This window comes from Daphnia pulicaria, chromosome 8 (assembly GCF_021234035.1).
Source record: "Daphnia pulicaria isolate SC F1-1A chromosome 8, SC_F0-13Bv2, whole genome shotgun sequence".
NCBI classification, from domain to species: Eukaryota; Metazoa; Arthropoda; class Branchiopoda; order Diplostraca; family Daphniidae; genus Daphnia; species Daphnia pulicaria.
Window position 1 is genome coordinate 4,025,162 of NC_060920.1, and position 20,640 is coordinate 4,045,801.

Genomic DNA, 20,640 nt, shown 5'->3' on the forward strand with positions numbered 1-20,640 from the left:
ATGAATCTTCCGTAACTCGTAAGAGATGTCGTGGCTCTAAATGGTATGTTACTCCTGTGGAAGCGATCATCACTAAACATGGGAACGGTACAGTAATATTTCAATCACAAACATAAATATTTACAATTATTTCATATTTATTTTTGAAGTATGATTGTAAAATGTTGCGAATATTAAAAACAATAATTATTTTGAGCTAGTTATTTAATTAAATTGAAATTTTAGTGTAAATAGTGGTAACTGGATGCTTGCGCATGAGGTTGTTCGCCCCCTAGGTCTATATAAAGGGTGCGTACGTATAATTGTTATCAACAAGTTTTCAGCAACGATTACAAACTTAGAAAATGAATATTCTGACAAATATCAAAACGTTTTTCTTCGGGCTTCTGTCCTTGGCTATTCCCGTCTTGCCTGCTGCATTTGATTTCATTTGGGATACATTTACAAACTACTTTCTTGAGAATTTCGTTGTGTCACCATCAATCGTCGCTGAATCCGAGTTCATTCCTGCCGGAGACGCCACAATAACGGCGATGGAAACGGAACTAACTGTTTCCCAGCAAAAAATTCAACAATTGCTGAAACGCCACGACGAGTTAGAATCCCAAAACAAAAGGCTCTTGGAGGAATTGGAAACTCTGGCACAAAAGGTCTCTGAGCAAGCCGATCGAACTCTATTTATTCTTCTCGAGCAATGCAAAAAGAAATTGGTTGATTTGATCAGTGATTGCTATCAGAAAGTAGCTAAACTTCAAGACGAAAACAAAAAATTGAAATCCTTCATTCATTCACTCGAGAAAGAAAACGAGAAACTGAATAGTTCGTCGAAAGATGCTCCACTTTTGGCCAAACCAGAAAAATCCGTTGAAACGGAATTCGTCAATGAAGAGACATCCGCCCTTCCGGAGTTACCGAGCTGCATTCCGGACTCAAACTGCTATGTAGAAAATGAACAGAAATCAGTAGACGAAGTTGACGTTTATCAGGAACTGTTTACTGAAGAAGAGATGACATCAACTGAACTCACCCCGATGCCTCAAATTGCGGATGAGACTCGCGGATTCCCAAGCGATTTGCCGCATGTCGACCCGATCTGTCAGCCAAAGTGGGATAGTGATGAATCTTTAGACGAAGATGAGCCGGCTGTCCAGCAAGAAAAGAACGAGGCAGTAGCGGACGAGTCTTCTTCGCTTTCCGGATTTTGTGAAGTTAAACCATCAACGGATGAGACCCAGCACACCGAGTTAAATGGCATAGTTGAAGCTCTTTCCGTTCCGAACACATTTGAGGACTCCCATGTCTGTTTCGCTACTTGTTCGTCCATATCAGAACCTGTTGGGTTGATGCCAGAAGCAACCGCAGAGTCGTCGCCCTTGAAATCAATCGCTGCTGAAACTCCACAGATACCGGAGAGATCCAGTGGAAACCGGAAAATAAACAAACGGAATAAAAATAAAAGCCGGTACTCAAAGTCAAAAGAAATGAGAGCGGATGGAATCCTAGAAAAAGCTGTCGCTCGTATTGATAAAATGGAACAAGCGGTGGTGGGGACATTTGGCGCTTGCAAATCGATGGTGTCTGCATGTCTCGCCGATTGGCTGCCGACATCCTTTTGCTACGAAGAACCCGGAAATTATTCAAGAACCGGCGAAGACCAAACTTGTTGCCAGAAATCTAAAGAAGAGACTTTGATGTCTGAAGCAGCCAATGTCGCTGATTCTCAGAAACCGTTGGGTGTGGCTGACGAGAAGCACAAAGAGAAAAATCGTAAAAAAAACAACTCTAACAACGAGGAGGCAGGCGATTCGACAAACTTTTAATGGCAATCATTTTCTATGTTTCTTGATTTATTTCTTCTGTCAATTCATTTGAAATACAAATAATTCAGTCAAGTATTCACATGATCTAATTTAATTATATCGTAATTTTACACAAATGTTATCAAATTTTCTGTTGGGTCCTTAGCCAAGTTATTCATTAAGTTTATCAGACATACGGTATTTTATTGAGTACTGCTGACTATAGTTTTGTTGGTATGTACTATTATGAGAAGAAGAAATAAGAATTTCTTTCACCAGTTTTCTTAACATTAACACTAACCTTACTTTGAGACTACGTCATCCCTCCGAAGTTTGAAGAAGAAGGGAAAATAAAAATAAACCTAGAACGGTACGTTAGTAACAGACTGACAGCAGGAAGGTCATTCGACAGTTTCACGACACGCCCTGAGTCAGGGTGTGGTAGGAATAAAGTATCGCTAAGCAAATGTTGTTCTCGGCTACCTTGGGTGATCACAAGGGTGTTAGGTGGACGAGTATAAAAGAGCCTGGTGGCAGTTCATCAACAGCATCCTCCTCGAGCTCTTCAATCTTTACGAGAACGACAATGAAATCGACGGTAATAACTATTTCCAATTTCATCTTATTAATAATATTAACCTAAATTTTTTAAATAAACATTTTGGTTTTCCCGTAAGCAGATCGCCTGTCTGTTGGTGTTGGCTGTTGCCGCCCAAGCTCAATTCTTCGGATATGGTGGATATGGTGGATACTACGGAAATTACGGTGCCTATCCGTTCGCTGGCGTGCGCGCCACCACGGCCTACACTGGAATCCCCGCAACTGCCGCCGTCCCCGCCGCCTTACCCGTCGCTTATGGCTACCCTTCTATCTCTGCCACCCAGTACCACGCTCAGGACGAGCTCGGTCAGGCCAGCTTTGGCTATGCTCACCCCGGACAGGCCGCCAGCAACCTCCGTGACGGTTTCGGCAACCAGATCGGCAGCTACGCTTACGTCAACCCAGAAGGTAAAGAAGTCCGTGTCTCCTACACCGCCGACTCCCGAGGCTTCCGCGTCCAATCCAACGACTTGCCCGTCGCTCCCGTCGACAATTCGGTAGCTCCCGTCCAGGTTGAAGACACACCCGAAGTGGCCGCTGCCAAAGCCGATCACGCCGCCGCTGTCGCCGCTGCCAAGTCCGGAGTCGCCCCCATCGCTCCAGTTGCCCCCGCTGTTGCTCTTCCAGCCCCAGTCCAGGACACTCCCGAGGTTATCGCTGCCAAGGCGGAATTCGCCGTTAAATTCGCCGCCGCCAAGGACGCCGCTACCCCGGCCGTTCGTGCTAAACGTCAAGTTTGGAACTACGGAGCGGCTCCATTCGCTTACCCCGGCTATGCCGTCTCCCCTTACGCCTATTCGGTTGCCGCTCCCGCCGTCGTCGCCGCCCCTGCCATGCCCGTCCGTGAGGCCACTTTAACCAAGACCATCCTCACTCCCGGTCACGCAGTCTCTTACCGCGTTGACTAAATTTTTTAAGTGAATATGATTTTCATTCTTCTCCCTTTCTGGACTTCTGCGGAATAAATCTTTATCGGAAAACTGAAATTGGATTTCTTTATTATCGCTTGTTCTTATACTTCACCTGTAAACGAAGTTTTCAAGTCTATGGCAATGGCTATGGCTCATGGCAGCAAACTCCAAAGAGTTTGCTGATGTGTCAAATATTTTACTTGCTGATTTGTCAAATACTTACTAAGTATACTGGAAATTTGAATTGGGCGCTTTAAATTTATACTGTTTTGAACTGTACGCATATGTTGCGGTTTGCCAAGGATTTCCTCTTTGTTATTTGGGGTCCCATAATCTGAACTTCTCTTCGGCAAGGTTAATTTTATTTGGTACTTAAAAAGCTATCGAACACTGCTATACTGTACGTACTACAACTGTTGACGTGCGGTGCGCGGTTGAGCACAAAACTAATATAGCGCCGCCACAAGTTGCCCCCCAACGCTGTTCGTGCCCATATTTTTGCTCTAAGCGAATACTCAGGCGAAAATTAACCTTATGGCATCCGATCGTAACCAAATGTGAAGAAAATGATAATAAATTATGAACTATATTATTCTTTTTTCATGATCACTTTATGAACAAAGAATTGCGCAAGCGACATTTTGCTTCAGCCTTGCCCGAATACCTGACAGCTGTGATAACCATACACCGTCCTACGTTATAAAGAGCCCAACCATATCGCATCAAAAGCCAAACCACTCTTTAGCGCTGCGACATTCACATTCGTTGATGAATCGACATGAAGAATTGTCTTGTTTTGTTGTTAGCCTGGGCCGTCTGTGTTGTTGCCGCCCGTTCGGCTCATCACACTGCAGTGCACATTTCCGCTAGTGGACGACGATCCTATTATCAGGAACCCTTCGATGTCAGGGCAGTCCATTCTGAACATCACTGTGATCACGCACTTATTCATCAGCCCAGCAGTTATTCCTCGACGCAGTTGGCTCTTGCTCACCGATTCCAAGATCCTCCTAACGCTGTCGCCGTCTATTTGCCCAGCCAATACGCCTGGATGGAGTCGAAACCATTGGCTCTGCCTCAACGGTTCCACGATCCTCCTCCTGTGGTCGCCGTTTATTTGCCCTCGCAATATCCCGCGTTTGCATAAGTGTCTGTTGACTCTGTCCAAATGCCTTAAGAAAGCTGCTAAGATTATGTTTTGGACGATTTTGGATTATGTGTCGATCCTCTAATGATGTGTAGAATAATTAAATTTTTGAACCAAACCTGTTACCTTTATTTGTTAAAAAAAGAGTTACGCTTGAAAAACATTGTTGTTATACTCGGTATTGGTATTGACCTAGATTTGAAGGAGAATCACCGTCCCTCATATTACCGACCCTTCTACATTCCTGAAGGTTGACACAATGAATTTGGAGCAGAGCCACTCAGGTCTAGAGGAAACAAAAAGTGAAAATGGGAAAGTACGTCAGCGAATAGTCTATCTTTATTTCTTAGTGTCTTAGTGTAAGAAGATGATGCCTAACACACAGAAGATAATGGCAACCGATTCATGCCGCTGCTTGCTGGGGACATGTAAGAAAACATTTCCGATTCGCGTTTGAGAAAAAAAAAGATCATGGATGGGAGGGTCCACTTTAAATCGAAAATGTTTCAATCAGTCATCCCCGGCCGTCCCTTGTCAACTCCATTCCGTCTGTTCAATTTAAACAACATCAAATTAAGTTAACTGCTTATGCAGATTTGTGAAAAAGAAAATTAACCTTCAATAACGATGTTGAAAATTGTTGTTGTGGTGGTTCATAGCAATCGTATTAACTCCCGTAATAGCTTAACTTCGCCTTATTCAGCGTTTATCCCGTTTGCTTATGAAATTCCCATTTTGCGTTTGAAACATTTAATAAATCCTGTTGTAGTTCTTCCTATACAGATAATCGCGATGCGTTAGCAGTGGGCTAATACGAGTATATATTCGTTACAACGCACCTTGAATGAAGTTTCGACGGTGAAATGGTTGTTGCGTTTCAGTGTGACACGGACATCCGGATGGGTCGGTTTGCAGGGAATTGCAGCCCTTTGGCCATGCTTCACTGTAATTCTGTCGACACCTCCGCTGTTTAACAGAAGATGCCTTTTGTCTGTATAAGCAAATAGCGCAAATAGCAAAAAATGTATTGTAAATTGTACGTTGACCTAACCTTATTCCTCAAATGTTTTTTTTTTACTTACCCCAAACGTAGACGTAGTGCTCCGTTTTGAGGTCAGGGAATTGTTGAAGGTGACACTCGTAGAATCCCGTGTCTGTAATCTTGGCATCGGTGAGTGTCAGCGTGGAGGCGATGCACGTGTCGTTCACAAAAGTCGTGTACGCTTGTTTCGTTTATCCGTCTAGAAAAATTAAAATATAATCAACAGTAAAAAAAAAGGGTTTCCGTGTCATTGTCAAATGTTTCCGTTTCCCTACAACACATCTGTTGAGCGTCTGGGTAATTGTGTTATTATGCATCTAATAGTATAGTCATTTTAGCTGTTGTACCTCAAACAATTAGTAATTAGAAGTTTTATTAATGAGCACTATTTCTACATACTTTTTAAGTAAGTGTGTAAAAAAATTTAAAGATCGTACGTAGGGATCACATATAAATTTTCAATTAAAAATTAGAAAATAAGAAATGGGGGTCTAATTTTAAATATTTCTTTGTTTTTATTACATGTAATCAAACTGTATGTGTTAATAAACGTGTGTTTCTAATTTAAATGTTTTTTGTGTAGATTTACTATTTTTTTTTAAATTTTAAAGTTACTGAAATTGGTTTCCGCGTCGAAATTTTTTCGCCGTGTATAACACGGCGCTTATGGCGCTACGCGTCTTGTTAAAATTGATGCTACATAAAAACTAAATAACCTAAAAATCCCCAAATAGACCTTATTCCAATCAAAAGGTATGGGTCAAGCCGACCCCTTTGCGTCGCGTTGCAGTGTGAAGGGGTGACGTGAACAGCAGATTTTTATTTGGCTCGCCCGATGTGGTTTGCGCATAGGCTTGACGGGTTAATCGTGCCTTAGGGAAGAATAGGGAGGAAAGGAAAGTCTGGTCCCCTCTTTTTTTCATTCTTTCCTTTCCTCCTTTTCCTTTCCTCGGGCTTGAAGCTAACATCAAAACGGTCAGTATGATCGGTTATTTTTATTACGAGATGATGGACAAACATTAGTGCAAGGATTTATGGGCCGCCGCAACAAACAAGAAGCTAACGGATGTCGAAATATTCGTCGGGACTGTTAAAGTGATGGAGGCTCATCGAATTGTACAGCGGAATACATTCCGCTCAACCCTAAGGGTGTAAACTTATTTATTTTAGCACTTCAAAGCAAAAAACAGAAGGCCGTAGCCTTCCTCGGCCGCGGCACGCCCCCTTCTCATCAGACTTATTTTTGCTCTGTTGCTAGCAACACGCGTCGACATAATGTCTAGATATCGCCCATCGCCTAGTGAGTTTTTTTATGGCCAGTTTTTCGACCCACGTGTTGGTTTTTTCGATCAACCCAGGCTCGAGCGCGAGAGAATGCGCGATCGTGAATTGCGTAGCCGTCCTCATCACCAGCATCCGAATTATCAAGTAAGAGACCGCTCACCCGTCGATTTCCCCCGTTTTGCTCCCCGTTGGGACGACTACAATCGTGAAGCTCCGAGACCAGAAGGATTTGGTTTTGTGGCCCCTTACGACGACCGTTTCGTACGAGACGATCAGCCCAGTGGTAGCCGGAGTGGCAGCGGGAGAGGGTATAGATGCGGTGAGAACGGTTTCTATTTTTATTGCGATGACGGTTTCTGCTACGATGAGGTGGGTTATAGCTATCAATTTGAACAAGATGGTTTTTATTATGACACGGAGACTGGCTATCGTCATGACTCAGGCGGATTTCTCTGCGATGAGAAAGGCGTTCGTTTAAATCGCGTGGAACCCGAATCATTCGAACAAGGTGTTAGATTCGCGCATCCTATCGCATCGGCTATCGGTCCGATCCCACCTCGTTCGGAAGATGTTCCGATCGACATCGACATCGACATCGAGGAGCAAGAGGAACAAGACGATTCTCGGAGAGGTAGGAGACCGTGGGTCCCAAGAAGATCTAATAGTCCAAAAAAAAGAGCAGGAGGGTCGGCGGCAGCACCTCGTCCGGCGGCGTACACACCGAATGCGACAGCGGCCGAATCAAGTGAGACAACGGCCGAACGCAGTGCGACAGAGGCCGCATTGAGTGCGACAGCGGCCGCTTCAAGTGTGACAGCAGCCGTATCGAATGCGACAGCAGCCACAACCGTCGTGAACGTAATACATGAGCTGGTGGATCTAGTCCCGGGGTCTATAGGGGTCCAAGCCGTCACAGCCCCATTGGAAGGGTTAAGTCTGCCCGGTAGTTCAACTGCGCAGCCACTTTCAGTTCCCAATTCCATATCCGATGAGATTTTGCTTTTTATGACGAGCGGGATTTCCATCGACAGTTCAAAAGCAATTTCGAAAGAATTTTGCCTTGATTACGTAGACTCAGATTTTTTGTTAAAACCTCCCAAGCTTGATGGATGGATTTCTCGCCGCATTCTCTTGAAATCCGACAAGAATTTGATTAAATCGATTAATGCGAAAGAGGAGACTTTGATTAAAGCCCAGCTTAAGATTATGGATATCGGGAAGCCACTTGTGGACTTGTACACCCGTCTGAGTTCCTTGCTGGACAATGAAACGATCAAGCGCCCAGTGCAGGCTGCTCTCCAGCAATGGGGCGCGCCTATTTTTCCATAACTAGAGAGCGTCGAAGTGCGGTGGTTGCGCTCGCCGAGCCGTCGGCCGATTATTTGTTGAAAGAGCCCGACGCGTTCGACACCGGTAAAGGAGCGCGCGCCTTCCTTTTTAACCGACAAATTCTTGAAAGTAATGCTGAAAAACGCCAACCAGGATAACACCCTGGCCCAAGCATCAAAAGCGGCTGCAGCGGCAGCCGCCGCCAATGCAACGAGGCGTCCGGCTACTAGGCGGGTGCGTGCGGAGCCACCTAGTAGTTCTTCCCATCCAACGCCACGTTACGAGTCAGATGTGATCGTCCGAGGCGGAAGAGGGGGGGGGCGGAGTAGAAGAGCCGGCCACAGCCGTGGTCAACGCTCGGTCACTTGGTTTCCAGGGTCTTGAAGGTACGTTACGTCAAAATACAATTCTCTGGCCCCTTGTAAAACATTCCCAAGTCCTGACTCCAAACCTTTCTCTCAACCAGACGGCTCGAGGGCTACGGTTGTTGACAAAGATGGCTCAATAACGGTTGCGTCAAGACTTCAAAAATTCGCAGACAGATGGGCTTTAGTCACAAGCGATCGTTGGGTTCTTAAAACGATTAAGGAGGGGTCTATTGTCTATTGAATTTGAGGATTTACCGGTTCAAAAATCCTGGCCCCCACAGATAGTCATGTCGAAAGAGATGACCGAAGTGTGCGACAAGGAGGTTAAAGATTTACTAGCTAAGCGCGCGATAGCGGAGGTCACGGACGGCTCCGCCGGATTTGTCTGCTCTTTCTTTTGTATAAAGAAAAAGCAGGCAGGTAAATTTAGGCCCATAGTTAATCTAAAACCGCTGAATAAATTCATTCGATACCAACATTTCAAAATGGAAAATCTTGAGTCGGTACGTTTTCTAGTCAGGAAAGGGGATTGGTTGGCCAAGGTCGACCTTAAAGATGCCTACTTCACTGTAGCAGCGAAGAAGGAGCACCACAAATACTTGCGTTTTCGCTGGGGGAAGCGCGTTTTTGAATTTTACTGTATGGCTTTTGGCCTCACTCCCGCTCCTAGGGTCTTTACTAAAATCCTGAGACGGTCATGGGTTTTTTGCGTCGAAAGGGCATCCGACTTGTCATCTACCTGGACGACATTCTGGTATTGAACGAGTCCAAAGAGGGACTGGTAGCCGACATTAATACCGTTCTCGAATTGCTCCAGTCGCCAGGCTTTTTAATTAATTGGGAAAAGTCGATTATCGCCCCAACTCAGGTGATCGAGTATTTGGGCTTGATCGTCGAATCGAATGATTCATCCTTTTCTCTCCCGTGTGCCAAAGCGGCAGCGGTTAGGAAAATATGCGAGACGGCTCTATCCGAAGGCAAAGTTTCATTGCGGACGATAGCCTCAATACAAGGAAACTTTGCTTGGGCGATCCCAGCAATCCCATTGGCACAGTCACACTATCGCAGCCTCCAACGATTCTATATTTCAAATGCGCAGCGGGTTAACTTTAACCTGGAAGCCAAAGTTCGTTTGTCGCCAAGCGCCGCGCTGGACCTCGGATGGTGGGTGGCCAATATCGAAAAGGCGAACGGGAAAATGTTTTTTCCGCGTGAACCGGACCTCGAAATCTTCTCAGATGCGTCACTGACAGGATGGGGGGCGGTGTGTAATGGCGTTACGACGCGGGGCCCCTGGACCGTGCAAGATATGAACAAACATATCAACGAACTAGAGCTACTAGGCGCGTTCTTTGCAATCCAAACTTTTTCAGCCAAAACGTCGAACATCGCGATTCGGATTTTCCTCGATAATTCGACGGCTGTCAGCTACGTAAATAAATGCGGAGGAACAAAGTCAACCGCTCTCGCAAACACGGCCAAGGCCATTTCGTCTTGGTGTGAGGATAGGAGCATTTCGGTCGAAGCAGTTCACCTGGCGGGTGAACTCAACGTTATTGCCGATCGCGAATCAAGGGCAGAAGCTGACACTAGCGATTGGCGGTTAGACGCGAAAATTTTTTCACGAATTTCGGAAATTTTTGAGATGGACGTGGATCTGTTCGCATCTTCTTGGAACAGTCAACTACCCTGATTTATCGCGTGGGGACCCCAACCGGGAGCCTTCGCGGCCAACGCGTTCTCAGTTGGAGGTCGTTGGGAGAACATTTACGGCTACGCGTTTCCCCCTTTTCCTTAATTTTTAAATGCCTTGAAAAAATCCGACGGAAAAAAGCGTCAATTGTATTAATTTGCCCCGTATTGACAGGCCAACCCTGGTTTCCGGTTTTGTTGGAACACGCTTGCGACATTCCTCGGCTCCTACGACCGTCACCCGCGCTGTTAACATCAGCACGGTGCGAACCCCATCCGCTACTCCAATCCGGCGCGTTGAGTTTAGCCGCCTGGAAGCTCTCAGGAGATCGTACAACCTGCAAGGCTTTTCGCAGCAGGCTATTGAACTTTTCTTGGCCGGAAGCCGCAGCAACACAAATTCCGCATATGAATCAGCCTGGGGCAGTTGGTTAATTTGGTGTGTGGAACGGAATATCGATCCCCTGCGTAGCGATTCAGCAGTAATGTCAGACTATCTCGCCCGTCTACATGCGTCCGGTAAATCGTACAGTTCAATACATTTACATCGATCAATGCTTTCTACAACCCTGCCGTCCATTGAAGGTATACCGGTGGGCCAGCACCCACTGGTAATCAAATTATTAAAAGGATGTTACAATCGCAACCCGCCGAAACCCCGTTACAATTCCACTTGGGATCCGAGCCTTGTGTTGCGCTTTATGGCCTCGCTGGGCAGCGATGAGTTCCTTCCCCTGCCCACCTTGTCAGGAAAATTAGTTACCCTTCTGGCCCTCGCTACGCTGCTAAGCGTGTCCGAGTTAGCCTCAATTGCCTTTTCGTCGGTCGTTTTATCGGAAAATACAATTAAATTCTCCCTTTCTAAGCCTCGCAAGGCACAGCGAAACGGACCGTTGCAATCTTTCATGTTGTCAGCATGTCCGGATGCCAATACTTGTCCGGTATCTGCATTACGCTCCTATGTAAATCGCACGAGTGTTAATAGGCCGCCGGTTCAGAATGGCATGTTATTTATCGCCCTTGTCACTCCATTTCGCGCCGTGACGGGCAACACAGTCGGCAGATGGATTAAGACGTTTCTTAACCCTTTTTCGACGCCAAAGTTATTTTGGCCGTGCTTGACTGAAATTTAAAGTACAGATTGCTGAGGACGTCTCAAACCACTCAATTAAAAGGAAATAAAAAATTCCTTTTTTTACTGTACTTTTTTTGTTTTTTTGTTTTTTTTTCCCGTCAGGAAAGTCCCGACCGGCACTTCAGTCACCGAAAAACGGCCAAATTTCCAAGCGACTGCCGTCCGCTGGGACAAAAAAATGTCCCGACGGTAACACACAGCAGCCACTTTTAAAAAAATTGTCCCGTCAGACGGCTCGCACTCAACGTCTTAGGGTTTTCAGCGAGTAGAACGTGAAAGATGAAAACAAAAATGATCCGACACTTCAGAAATTCTTCGTCTTTTCTCTTTCTCATTTTTCTCGGCCAAAAACGGAATCAAAATGGATCCATTTGAAACGGCGGAAGGAGCTTTGCTACGAAGTAATAAACTACTGAACCGGACACTTCTGGTTCATTTTCGCTTATTCCAAACAGCTACATCCAACATCCGCTTCGAATCCATTTCTTTCGACCGTTCCTATTTCAGTTGATATCAATCCAGGCTTTCGCCCGTGCCGGTGACCGCTCATTCAGATCCCCAAACTCAGTAAAATAACAAATTGATACAACATGAAACAGTTTATTTAAGCCATTCGTCTTCATCTAAAAGGACACCATCATTTACAGGATTATCAAGCACGTCAAAATCAGAATCATCAGAGGAATCAGATGAAGGATAAATCCCCAAAGGATCCGTTTCGACGGTTTGGACTGCGATCTCTTCTTCAGGATCGACAGCAAGTACCGTTTCAGCAACAGCCTTTGTTGGATCGAGTATCCAATCATCGTGAAATTCCAACCTGACTGAAGCGTATTTCATCTGGCACGCTCAGTCTATCTTTCCTTCTTTTGGCACCGGGCTCTGCCGAAAGTGGAATCTCTTTCATTAATCTTGCTTCTGGAGCATCTCCTTTACGGCTTATCTCAGCATTCAGCCCGTAAAGTAAAAGAGAAGTAGACACGCTTCGCTTGAATTCCAAAAGACTTAGATATCTTTTGTCCTTCAGGAAGGTTTTTCCTTTCTTGTTTTTCATCGTCTGGAAAGAAATTGAACAGAAAATTATTGAAGCTTGGCACTCTGTCAATAAAATTTCTGAACTTTCCACCAAATCGCAGTAAGTAATCCAGCTATTCACCATACATGTTTCCATGAGGGAGTAAAAGAGACGGTGCCACCATTTTTTTGATTTGCGGTCTCTCTCGTAGTAGGAACGCAGCTGGTTCGCCGTGTCTACACCGCCCATGTTATCGACGTAATCGCCAATAGCTTTTGGACAAGACTTTATTTTGAATGAACCATCGCGCTGCTTCCTTTGCACCTTGACGACCTCTGAGCCGTGGAAGTTGGAAGCGACCCGAAACGGCTTAGTGTCCTTCCAGATGTAAACACCCTTTCTTCCCGTTCCTGGTTCACCGCCAAACTTGGCCACAAATTCGTCCTGCGGAAGGTTCGATTCGTTGACCGGAAAGATGGGTTGCCCCACTCTAGTTTTAAGAATCGTTCCAACCGCATTGATCCCTCTTTTGTCCAGTTCGTCCAGGAGGGCGATGCTCGTGAAGAAGCGATCAAAGGCTACTACATGTCCAATCTTTGCCAAGGGCTCGCAAAGATCAAGAACTACTCCTTCCACCATCGTAAAATTAGAATCCTTGGGCGTTTCACCAATTCGAGTTCCATGATAGATATCAAAATTATAGGTGTAGCCTCTATTACATCTTCGACTCCAGATTTTGAAGCCACTTTTGATGGGTTTTCCCTTCATCGTTTGCCGAAGCATGGATCGACCTTTAAATTTTACCATGGCTTCTTCTATACTTTGCCACCTGGGAGGCCGGTGACACTCACTAAATTGCTTATTGAGTGCGTCCACCAACGATCGGATCTTATAAATAGGATCCTTTCGCACCTTCAACTGTTTATCCTTGTCTAATTCACCATGATCAGCGCAAGCCAAGTGTTTTGAAATGAATTTAAAACGCTCACGTGTCATTGCTTGATGAACGATTCCAAGGCCGTAACCAGTATCCGGCTGCCTTTCCCAATACATCGACAGCTCCGGCAAACGATGATAACCCATCAAGAACTGTATTCCGAGGAACGCAACAAGTTCATATCTGTCGACTTAACCTCCAGGAAGCATTTCGCTAGACTGCCTCCCTTCTGGTCTGCCTCCAAATCTCCTAGATGGTGGATTGCCCTTTTCAACGTAATTCCAGGAGTCTCGGATCCGTTTATTTGTCTTTTCTAGCAAAAGATCAAAAGTTTGGAATCCACCAAGCGTAGACCAAAAGATGTGGAGAGGAGTATCACCCGGATGGAACTTAGAAAATACGGGGCCCACAGGTTCCTCTGGAGTAAACGCGTAGGAATACTGCCGGTACTGTGGCTCCTGATTCTCATCATCATTCTCTTGGTAATCTTCTTCCACATCAGTCCAATAGCTCACTCCCTTCCAATGCTTGTTCATGGATTTATGGTGTGCGATTAATTTAGCATCGGCCTTTTGTTGCATTCTAAGCTTCACCGCATCTGAATCGACCTTTTTAGGGGCCATGGATGGATGTCCTTTAGAACTGCGAGGGCCACGATGTCTCAATTTCGCATTGGTCAGTCCGATTTTTTTTCGAGCGAAGTAACGAGTCACTTCGTCGTCGGCAACTTGACCGTCAGAAGAGCACCCTACCTTGGCGGTTGACCGGGTCATTCTTCTCCTCTTTTCAGGTGGCGAGGAACCACCTTCAAGATCAGCATCTTGTGCTTTATTTTTTTTTGCCTTCGTTGAACCATCCGGATCAAAAGCCAGGCGTTCCAACCTGACGGACACTTTCCGCAAATTGACCGCTGACTTAGCTTTTACCGGAGGTTCTTCGTTGGCAGTCTCTTTTTCTTTTTCGGCAATTGGTTCCTCCTCATCAGCCGGCCCCTGATCAAGAACCGGCTCCCTTTCAGGCGCCAGCTCCTGACCAGGCTCCTCAACCGGCCCCTCGGAGGCAACTGATTCCTCTACATTATTTTGAGCTTCATGTCCGGTATCAGTATCGATGGACGGCTCTTTGTTCCCAGCTTCTTGTTCATTTGCCTCTTTTAATTGCTGCCTTTTTTATACAGAGGTGGCGTTGGCTTTCTTGGCTGAATTTTTCACGGCTCTCGACTTTGTATATCTTGCGTCTCTCTTTCGCCTTTTTAAATCAATCTGAAAATACAGAATAAAAAAAAAGGCACGATTAGTCTTTGTGAATTCGCCAAAAGGATAACGAATTGCCTTACGTCCTAAGCCTTATATGACGGTCTTATTCTATCATGCAGGGGGAAAGCATGCACATGCAGGAGTTACCGGGGCTGATTCTTATCCAGCGCCTTTCACCGCCTTTCGGAGTTTCCTCACGAGACAGCAGTAATCAACGCACGGATAAGAAAGTACAAGAGGCTTTGTGTAAAATTTAATTACACGGGCACTAATAGCGCCTCGAAGACTTCAAAATCAATTCAAAAGAACCGTTGGACAGAAAGGAGCTCAGCTACGGAGGAATGAAACTACAACTAACGCCGAACCGGACACTCCCAATTCCTTGTCTTCGTTTCATTCCACAAAGCTCCCCGTCGATACTAAAGTTTTTGCGTCAAGCTACTAAAGAAATTTCGCGCTTTCTTCTCGCCTCTTTTGCCTTCCCTTCGATATCTATCCAACCACCGGCTTCAAATTCACTTGAACCCTTTATTTTATTTGTATTTGAGGCATCGTGGACACTTATGTCGCGCGGCACCCAGATCGCTAATTCCCAGGGGAATTAGGGGCTTGCAGCCGCCTGGAGGGACATATCTGGCGGAGACTTAAGTCCCGACGGTTCGCGATGAAAGGTTATCGTGTAGACTTCGATCGGAGCCGCCTGACGTGCCAGAAATGTCCCTACACCAGAACCTCGTAAAACACGAGAATGGCTCTTACGAATCGTTTGAAACTCTTACCCTCGATCTACCGATGGACAATTGACATATGTTGAAAAGGCGATTCAATTTTGTAGGTAGATCATTGAGAAAACAGCTTAAGTGTGAGGCATTTTGTCTGATTTCATTTCTCGTGTCTGCCTACTGAAAAGCCGTCAATTTTTTTTGTCCCGACGGTAGATAAAGGGTTAAGACGGCCGGAGTAGATACGGATATTTACAGCGCTCACTCGACAAGAAGTGCGTCTTCGTCATTGGCCGTCGCTAGGGGCCTCCCTATTGACAGTATATTGCAAGCGGGGAATTGGGCAAACCAAAAGACATTCAGCAGGTTTTACAATCGTGGGGCAACTGCAACATTCGCAGTGTCGGTTTTGACCGACGGCTAGGCTTTAAAGTCACCCTTAGGGTTGAGCGGAATGTATTCCGCTGTACAATTGAGAATTACCAGAGTCATCGCTCGGCGGTCACGATGGGTAATTAGAAATGTACAAGGAAGGAATGAGAGAGACCCTAAGGGTCATATATCCCACCCGCAATCCTCCCTTCTCATTCCGGTCCATTTGTTTTAATTTTTCAATGTTGCACCTGCCATATCCAGGGTCCAGCCGGAAAGACAGTCCAAAAGAGGACAGAGAAGTGGGCTCGAATAGTCAACGAGAAACGCAACCGTGTCAGGCCGGCCCGTCATGGTCCATTATGTCATGAAGATGCCAAATTTGTTTATTCTGTTACTCTCACACACCGGCTCTTTCTGGCTAGACAACCAGTTTTTTATGCCTCAGTTTCCCTTGGTTACGTTATATCCTTGCTAATTTTGTCCGAAATTGTTCATTCTGTTCATTCACACAACGGCTTTTTCTGGCTAAGCAGCCAGTTTTTTATGCCACAATATCCCTTGATTATGTTACATTCTTGTCAATTTGTTCTATGAAATGCATTAATAGGCACGCGCACCCCCCTTTCGATTGGTCATAATAAGTTTGATGAGAAGGGCGTGCCGCGGCCGAGGAAGGCTACGGCCTTCAGTTTTTTGCTGTGAAGTGCTAAAATAAATAAGTTTACACCCTTAGGGTCTCTCTCATTCCTTCCTTGTACAATTCTAATTACCCATGGTGATCGCCAAGCGATCACTCTGGTAATTCTCAATTATTTTATGTGCCCGGAGTCCTGTCCTGAATGTGTCTTTAAACAAGATCAGCAAACCAGCAGAGAAATCAATCGTCAGATTCGAGGTGGCAAAATTTGATGTCGAACTTGTGAAGAATTTCCTAAATTTCCTTTACACTGGCCGTTTAGAGTCGAGTGCCAGCGTCCATCAACTTAGTAAATTGGCCACAATGTACCAAGTGAAGACTTTGAAAAATGTGTGTCATCTACTAAATGCCAGCCCACCGGATGTAGAACAACTAACCGACTATCTTCTAGAGCTGTAATCGCTGGTTAATATTCTACATTTGTTGTGTATCTCTTCGTTTGAATACAGCAATTTCAATTTTATGTCTTATTTTTGTATTAGTTTTTTTTTGTTTTGGGCGGAGGTCAATAAACACTCGATGGCAAGCAGCAATGGAGCGGAGAGAACGAGATACTGTTTTAAATTAACTTCTGCCGAACCGAAAATATTATAAGTTACCAATAAACGTCCACGTGTTTCAGGTAGTACTGTAAATGAATTTCAGGTTTCCCTTTTTATCTGAGTTATTCCTCCAATGCGATTTTCTGTCCATTCGTGTAATAATACAAATTTTTACAGAAAAGGGAAAATTGTCTTACGGAATTGGGTCATCACATGCAATAAAACGAAACTGCAATCCTATCCTTCGGCAAGGGCAGTTCTGAGGGCTTTCTGTCGGGTCCTGCTATGTATATACCAACGCCGGAAGTCCAAAACATACGCATTTAATGTTAAATTTAATGGTCGTTGAGTGGCTCTGCACTAAACTAAAATAAGACGACCGTCAACAAACATTTTCCTTCTCTTGGCTCTTTTACACCCACACGTTACGACGGAAGAAAATCGAATTCCATGTGTGTTTAATTCGGTTCATATCCCCCAGTTGAATTGGTGCGGAGATTATTAGAAAGTTGGTGTACACTATCTGAACAAATAAAATTTTCCCCTCTTGGCTTCCAAAAGGGCCCTTGAGGGTCTTATAGAGCAGTTGGACATCCTGCGTTGTGCATTCTCTGCCAATGCGAAAATCTCATTTGTGTCCAACTTCCGTGTCGCCTACAGCGTCTTATGGGAAAACCAACTTCTCCTCGGTAAAAAAATTGTTTTCTTTTCTATGACTCTGATTTCCCCCCTTTTCTTCCTAACAGTGAATACTGTAACGTGATAACGTGTATTGTACTGACTACTGCACTAGAGCGAGAGCGATACAAGTGTAGCTACATGGTTATATAGGTGTTGGGCGTCGGCGGATGCTGACGCTACACTACCGGTTGGCCTACATACCAACGGGATCGTAAAGCGGGGGCAATGGCCAACGCGTGATCAATGATCAACGCGACATCTTCCCTTCTAGACGCAGACGTCCTGACTGCCACTACACGTCTTGTCAAGAAAAAAATACTACATAGCAAGGCAAGCATACAAAAACAAACAAGACTAACAAGCAAAATGAATAGTAAAAGAGAATACAAAAAATAAAACGAAATAACAAAAAATGGCGATGAAAAGTAGACCACAAGGCCTACACGCCGACTCTCCCGGGCGGATCTCCAACAGCTGACTCCAGGTTGCTCAACGCCGACATGCAAGTCCGTTCATGGGCTGTCATACGGCCGTCTAAGGTCGTCAGACGCTCCAACGTATTTCCCCGGCGGCCTCTCCTGTCTTCCGCTTCAGCCCGTAGAATATCCTCCAAGGCCAGAAAACGAATGTGTAGTTCAGTCATCTCTGCAGTGCTCCCACCGCCACGGCGCCATAGAATCCATATTGCCACGCCACACGCAGCAAACGCCATCAGCATTCCACCCCACAGCTCGTATGGATATTGCCGCAGGCCTTGCGCTCCGTCTTGCCTTTCCTTGTCACCTTCTTCAAGAGCCCTAACAGTCTTACCAAAATCATTAGCACCAGTTTTGCCGCTGGCTATTCGCTTCAAGGACGTCTCCAATGACGTCTGGAGCGATGAGTTGACCGAACGCCCGTCCACGTCTGTGCTTACGTCACCTGGGTCCTGCGCCACAGCCCAGTTCACCCCTCGCAGCCGAGGCATAAGGATGCTGGCGTTCCGAGTAGACACTGTAGAAAATTTTTGGCTGGATTGTAAAATCCATTCGTTGGTCTGGATCGAGCATCCACGAGGAATTTCCACAATGCCGACAGAAGGCAGTTCCGCTTTCGGATGATTCCGCATGTCCACTTGCTGAGGGCAGGCCATCACGAGTGATTGTGGTTTACTCATAGACACCGCCCACTGGCGTTGTCCCCCAAGTAAATGGCCTCCGGGCCTCTCCATTCAACTACAATTTGGTCACATTCATTTTTTTCTTTCCAGAATCTTGTAAGAATAGCGTCATTGCGCAGGTCTTCTTAAAGTTCTTGCGGTAGATGGCTTTACTAGGTGGACAAACAGAGCCCGAACGACCTTGACAGACCCGAACTTCGGACTCCGTTAACTCCATAAAAGTCTGACGGTCCATTCCAACGGCTAGAAATGCGGGTATTGGCGCGTAGCGTAACCCAATATTCCCGGCCGTGCTGAATACAGGCAAGACAAAAATTTCATACAACTCAAAAGATTGTGTAACTTCAATAATAGGCAGGTGGATGAATAGTCGCAGTCCGTTTTTTGTTGCGGCCGAAACGACTTGCGCCTCCTGGTATGCCCTCCACAGATCACCAGTCTGTAAGGCTGGCGTAAGGTCCCACCCGGTCGTCAGTCTCGACCGAATGTCCTTGAGCACTATCCGCAGCTGACTAGGTGGAAATAATTCAGGGGGTAGCTTACCAGTTGCCAGTAGTGCTAGACCGACGCTGACGTCCTCCAACGTCATCCTCACCCAGTCCATAGTCTGTTGGGCCGTCCGAAATGCGTCGTCTATTCTCGCCTCCAAGAGCATCTGTCGTTCCAGGGAGGACACAGTTTCAACGATGTTCACCTTCCACTAGTTGAATTCTTTCTCCAGGGACATGTGGGCTTTGTTCAATTGTTGCATGACGAGGACGTGTTCACCTAGCTCCCGCCAGGTCTCGTTCACGAGAGTTGCTTCTTTGCGCCACGGCGTGGATGATTCCTGTCGTCTCTCGTCCCAGGGCCTGTAACTGTCCGTTCAGTCCTTCCAAATCGCGTCCGGTGGCCACTCCAAATAGCCACTGTAGCGCTGTACCTCCAGCATCAACCAGGCCTCGTTTGCTTCGTTTTTCCGGCCCAACCAGTGCCTCTCGTAGTGTCTGATAGCGTCCGTTCACTACTTTCAGAAGTTCCAGTCCTTCCATTGCTCGGTCTTTCACCCTGGTGCATAGATGCTCGCTTTTTACGTCCGTTACACCCTTGCCCTCATTCGCCATTACTGAAAACCAGTGACGCAACGCGGTGATCGCGGTTTCGATGGACCCGAGAGAGACATCTGTCACCACCACCCACTCCGAGTCACTGAAAAAAATTTCATCCTTGAAACTTAAAGACCACTCCGTCCTTCAAAAACGACCCGCGTTGCATTCCTTGGCTCTGCTGTACCCCCATGAGAGGCCCGAGTAGGCCCAGCAGCAGAAGAAGAGCCCCAACTGCTGATGCTTCACCCGAAGGTGAGAACCTGTCCGGGGCCCTCCACGTTCGTGTAGATCGACGCAGTGTGGCTCCCTTTGTCTCTGGGCGACTATTTGTCCCAGCCTCCTCCTGTTGTCCATGGTCAGCCGAGGTCTCCACTGCGCGTCCTTTGGGTCGCCCAGTCTCCACTTGTGTAGCCGCTCTGACGCACCCGCTGCATTTCTCAAGGGGCCTGGGCACAGTACTTCCCGCCACTCCTGTCACCTCGTTATTCTGTCCATTTTCATTCACCGTCCATTCTCCGTTCCTCACAAATCTCTTGATCCTTACGACGTGTGCCAGCTCCTTCTAGTTACTCCTTGGCTTCTTCACTTCGTAGTTGAGCGCCGATGCGCGACAAACCACTACATAGGGCCCTAACCAACGATGCAGCAGTTTTTCAGACCGCCCAACCTTTCGAAAAGGTTTGTACACGAGTACCTCTTCTCCAGGGATGAATTCTAGGGCCTCCCTGTGCTTTGCGTCGTAGAGCTCCTTTTGGCGTTCTTGTACCTGCTCCAAACGCTTTCTTACCTCCTCTCTCGCCGTCTCCAAATTTCGGGCCACTGTAAGTGGGTCATTAGATCCGATTGACGGTCTTGCCCCTA

General features: G+C 46.2%; 1 protein-coding gene, 2 long non-coding RNA genes and 1 pseudogene across 3 annotated transcripts; 2 read left to right on the plus strand and 2 right to left on the minus strand.

Moving 5' to 3' along the window:
* Positions 1–436: 436 nt before the first annotated feature.
* On the minus strand, positions 437–2,193 carry LOC124312563. Its single transcript, XR_006910556.1, has 2 exons — positions 1,028–2,193; positions 437–937 (listed from the first exon to the last, which is right to left on the minus strand). It is a non-coding gene; the product is annotated as an uncharacterized LOC124312563 (long non-coding RNA).
* Positions 2,194–2,288: 95 nt separating this feature from the next.
* On the plus strand, positions 2,289–3,385 carry LOC124312423 (cuticle protein 19.8-like). The gene is made up of 2 exons (XM_046776932.1): positions 2,289–2,397; positions 2,480–3,385. Exons 1-2 carry the CDS (start codon positions 2,386–2,388, stop codon positions 3,305–3,307), a joined length of 840 nt encoding a protein of 279 aa, XP_046632888.1. The 5' UTR covers positions 2,289–2,385; the 3' UTR covers positions 3,308–3,385.
* Positions 3,386–5,131: 1,746 nt separating this feature from the next.
* On the minus strand, positions 5,132–5,664 carry LOC124312550. Its single transcript, XR_006910544.1, has 3 exons — positions 5,540–5,664; positions 5,297–5,448; positions 5,132–5,232 (listed from the first exon to the last, which is right to left on the minus strand). It is a non-coding gene; the product is annotated as an uncharacterized LOC124312550 (long non-coding RNA).
* Positions 5,665–6,774: 1,110 nt separating this feature from the next.
* On the plus strand, positions 6,775–10,658 carry LOC124311880 (annotated as a pseudogene).
* Positions 10,659–20,640: the final 9,982 nt, after the last annotated feature.